The following is a 2,809-nucleotide window of genomic DNA, read 5'->3' as shown; positions in this document are numbered from 1 at the left end:
TACATCAGTAGCTCAGTATTTCATTCTGTGTTGCCGATATTGAAAACCATGATCATCTGTACAATGCAAATGCCATCCGACAGCTCTGCAATAAATGGTGAATGGTCTTGTACTTGTAGAGCAAGTCCATTTCTAGTCTTTCGACCACTCAACGCACTTTAATACTACAGGTCCTTCACCCATACACATCCATTCATACACTGATGATAGGGGCTACCATGCAAGGTGCCACCTGCCCATGAGAACAAACCATTCACACAACGATGGCACAGCCTTCGGGAGCAATTTGGGTTTAAGTGTCTTGCCCAAGGACGCATCGACAAGGATCGGGGATCGCACCGCCGGTCTTCTGATTGAGGGACGACCCGCTCTACCTTCTGAGCCAGTCGCCACACCTTTGTGAATGAGATTCGTTAACTCAACTCGTAATCATCTTTGTGTCTGTATTTTGTGGTGTTGTGTCAGACTGCAATGTTTTGAAATGTCGAGGTTGTTTTCTATTTTTAGTGAAGGTGATTTCCAACAGTGTTCTTTCTGTTGAAAAGGACATGAAGAACTGAAACAGAAAAAAAACAACAGTGATATGAAACTAAACCAAAGCTTTAAAGACAAGTGGAAGTTGCTCCATTACTCTGCAAGACAGCTTTTTCATAACAGTCACACACGCATGCTCACCCTCATTCCTGAGCCAAAGATAACAATAAAGATAGCCAGATAACAGAACGTTCAGCTGCTGACTGTATGAACACACAGAACATCATCCTCATCAATTAAAAAGGTAGCTTTTGGATTTCAATACACTTCACATACTGTAACTGCCTTCATAGACTTTCACACAATGTTAATATGTTTAAATGTTTCATTGTGCACGAGAGTTAATCAAACCTGCTCCTGAAACAAACACACAAGGAAAACTGCCTTCACTCATTTTTGGCCACGCTGTTGCCGTTGCTGTTACTGAGATTGTTGTCAGTCGTCTGGCTTGTCTGAGTTCCTTGGTTTTCTTCTCCACATGCGATAAACTCCCTCCAGAGCTTCAGGTACGCCGTCTTGATCTTTTGTATTTTGAACGCATACACCACTGGGTTTACAGCCGAGTTGGCGTGAGAAAGCAGGATGCCAACGTAGAAAGCTTTGGCTGGTACATCGTTCGGCCCACCAAAGTAAACGATGCAGTTCATAATGTGGAGAGGGAGCCAGGACAGCGCAAACAGAGCCAAGACCAGAGACAGAGACCCGGCCAGCTGCTTCTCTTTCTTCAGGTAGTTCTGAGACTGCTTTTGGGGACTGTTGCCTGGTTTCTCTCGAAGGTTTCCTCGTATGGTGCAAAAAATGTAGCCGTACAACACAGTCATCACCAACAGCGGTGTGAGGGTGCAGAGAAAGAAGTTGAAGTAAACCAGGTATGACATGGGGATCACAGCTGTAAACCGGCAGACAATAGTAGAGTTGACTGAATTGGACAAGGTTTTGTGGTTGTACCATCCGAACATGGGAGCAAAACTCAGTGGTATTGCAACAAGCCAACACGCTGCTACCACAAGCCGAGAATGCCTCTGTGTTACTGTCCTTTTGTACCTAAAAAGAAAAACACTCAATTATTGATATAACCAATTCTTTAAAAAAAATGCACGGTGCAACTACAAACTATATAAAACCGTCATGAAGTCATTGTTGCAATGTACAGTTAATCAGTGCCTTTATAGTGTAGGCCATGCAAGAAAAAGGTCAGAAATTAAGATTGAGATAACACGGATGAAAACATAAACCTTGTGATTCAAAGCCATACTTAGCAGCACTATTTCACGTTTCTCTGCACAATAAACAATCCAGAAAAAGTCTCACCTGAGCGGGACATACACCCGGAGGAAGCGGTCCACTGCAATAGCCGTGAGACACAAAACTGAGACGAGGGTCAACAGGACGACCACGCAGCTGATGAAGAGACAGCCGTGGAACGAAGTCGTCACTCGTCCGTTCGCCATCACAGCCAGCGGTATGGCCACACAGCCAACCATGAAGTCGGCCACAGCCAGACAGACAATGAGGCAGAAGGTGGGCTGTTGAAGGCTTTTACTGGTCCACAGCGCCAAAACAACCAGCACATTACCAAGACAGCAGCTGACAGCGATCAGCACCTCCAACAACGTGTAGATCACTGGTCCCACATCCATTGTGCTTCCTCTCTGGTGGATGTTTGACAGTGAATGGTGCTCAGAGAGTCCGAGCTTGAATGTGCTGCGCTGTGACATTTATCATTCATCTCGGTATTGTGAAACCATTGAGGAAGTCCTTGGTCATCCTGTTTTGTTTTTTTCTTTTCAAGTTGTTGATGCGTCTGGATTTTTTTGTGCAGGCTTGTGTAATTATACTTGTTTGTCATTATATATGGCAGCCTGAAAAGTGGTGTGTGCGAATGCCTTTGCTATGAAGCCCTTAAATAAGATCTGGTGACTCAGATCTCCAGTCGTCACATAATCAGTTAAATGAAGTCCACCTGTGTGCACTTTAGTTTTTTTTTTTCACTTCACCAATTTGTAGTATTTTATGTACTGTAGGTCCATTACATAAAATCCAAATATAAATCCAATATCATTTTAGGTTAGAATGCAACAACATACAGACAAAGTGAGTACTTTTGCAAGGCACTGTTCTTTGGTCAGGAGGAAATGATGCACAGAGTGTTAGAAACTACCACTCTGAAGCCCGATTAACCACAATCACATCCTGAATCAAGGTCCACACAAAGTACTTTCTTACAGGGGCAGCAGCACAGCTATAAGACCAACTGTGCTGCATTGCAGTCATC

At 43.9% G+C, this 2,809-nt stretch overlaps 1 protein-coding gene across 1 annotated transcript; it reads right to left on the bottom strand.

The window, feature by feature from the left end:
* Positions 1–920: 920 nt before the first annotated feature.
* LOC306775794 (adenosine receptor A1-like) lies at positions 921–2,174 on the bottom strand (the record flags this gene model as incomplete). Its single annotated transcript, XM_079266305.1, has 2 exons — positions 921–1,578; positions 1,846–2,174. The coding sequence occupies 2 exons, from the start codon at positions 2,172–2,174 to the stop codon at positions 921–923; spliced, it is 987 nt and encodes a 328-aa protein (XP_079122431.1).
* Positions 2,175–2,809: the final 635 nt, after the last annotated feature.

This window comes from Melanostigma gelatinosum (genome assembly GCF_949748355.1).
Source record: "Melanostigma gelatinosum genome assembly, chromosome: 3".
Taxonomy (NCBI): domain Eukaryota; kingdom Metazoa; phylum Chordata; class Actinopteri; order Perciformes; family Zoarcidae; genus Melanostigma; species Melanostigma gelatinosum.
This window is presented reverse-complemented; position numbering and strand designations above follow the sequence as displayed.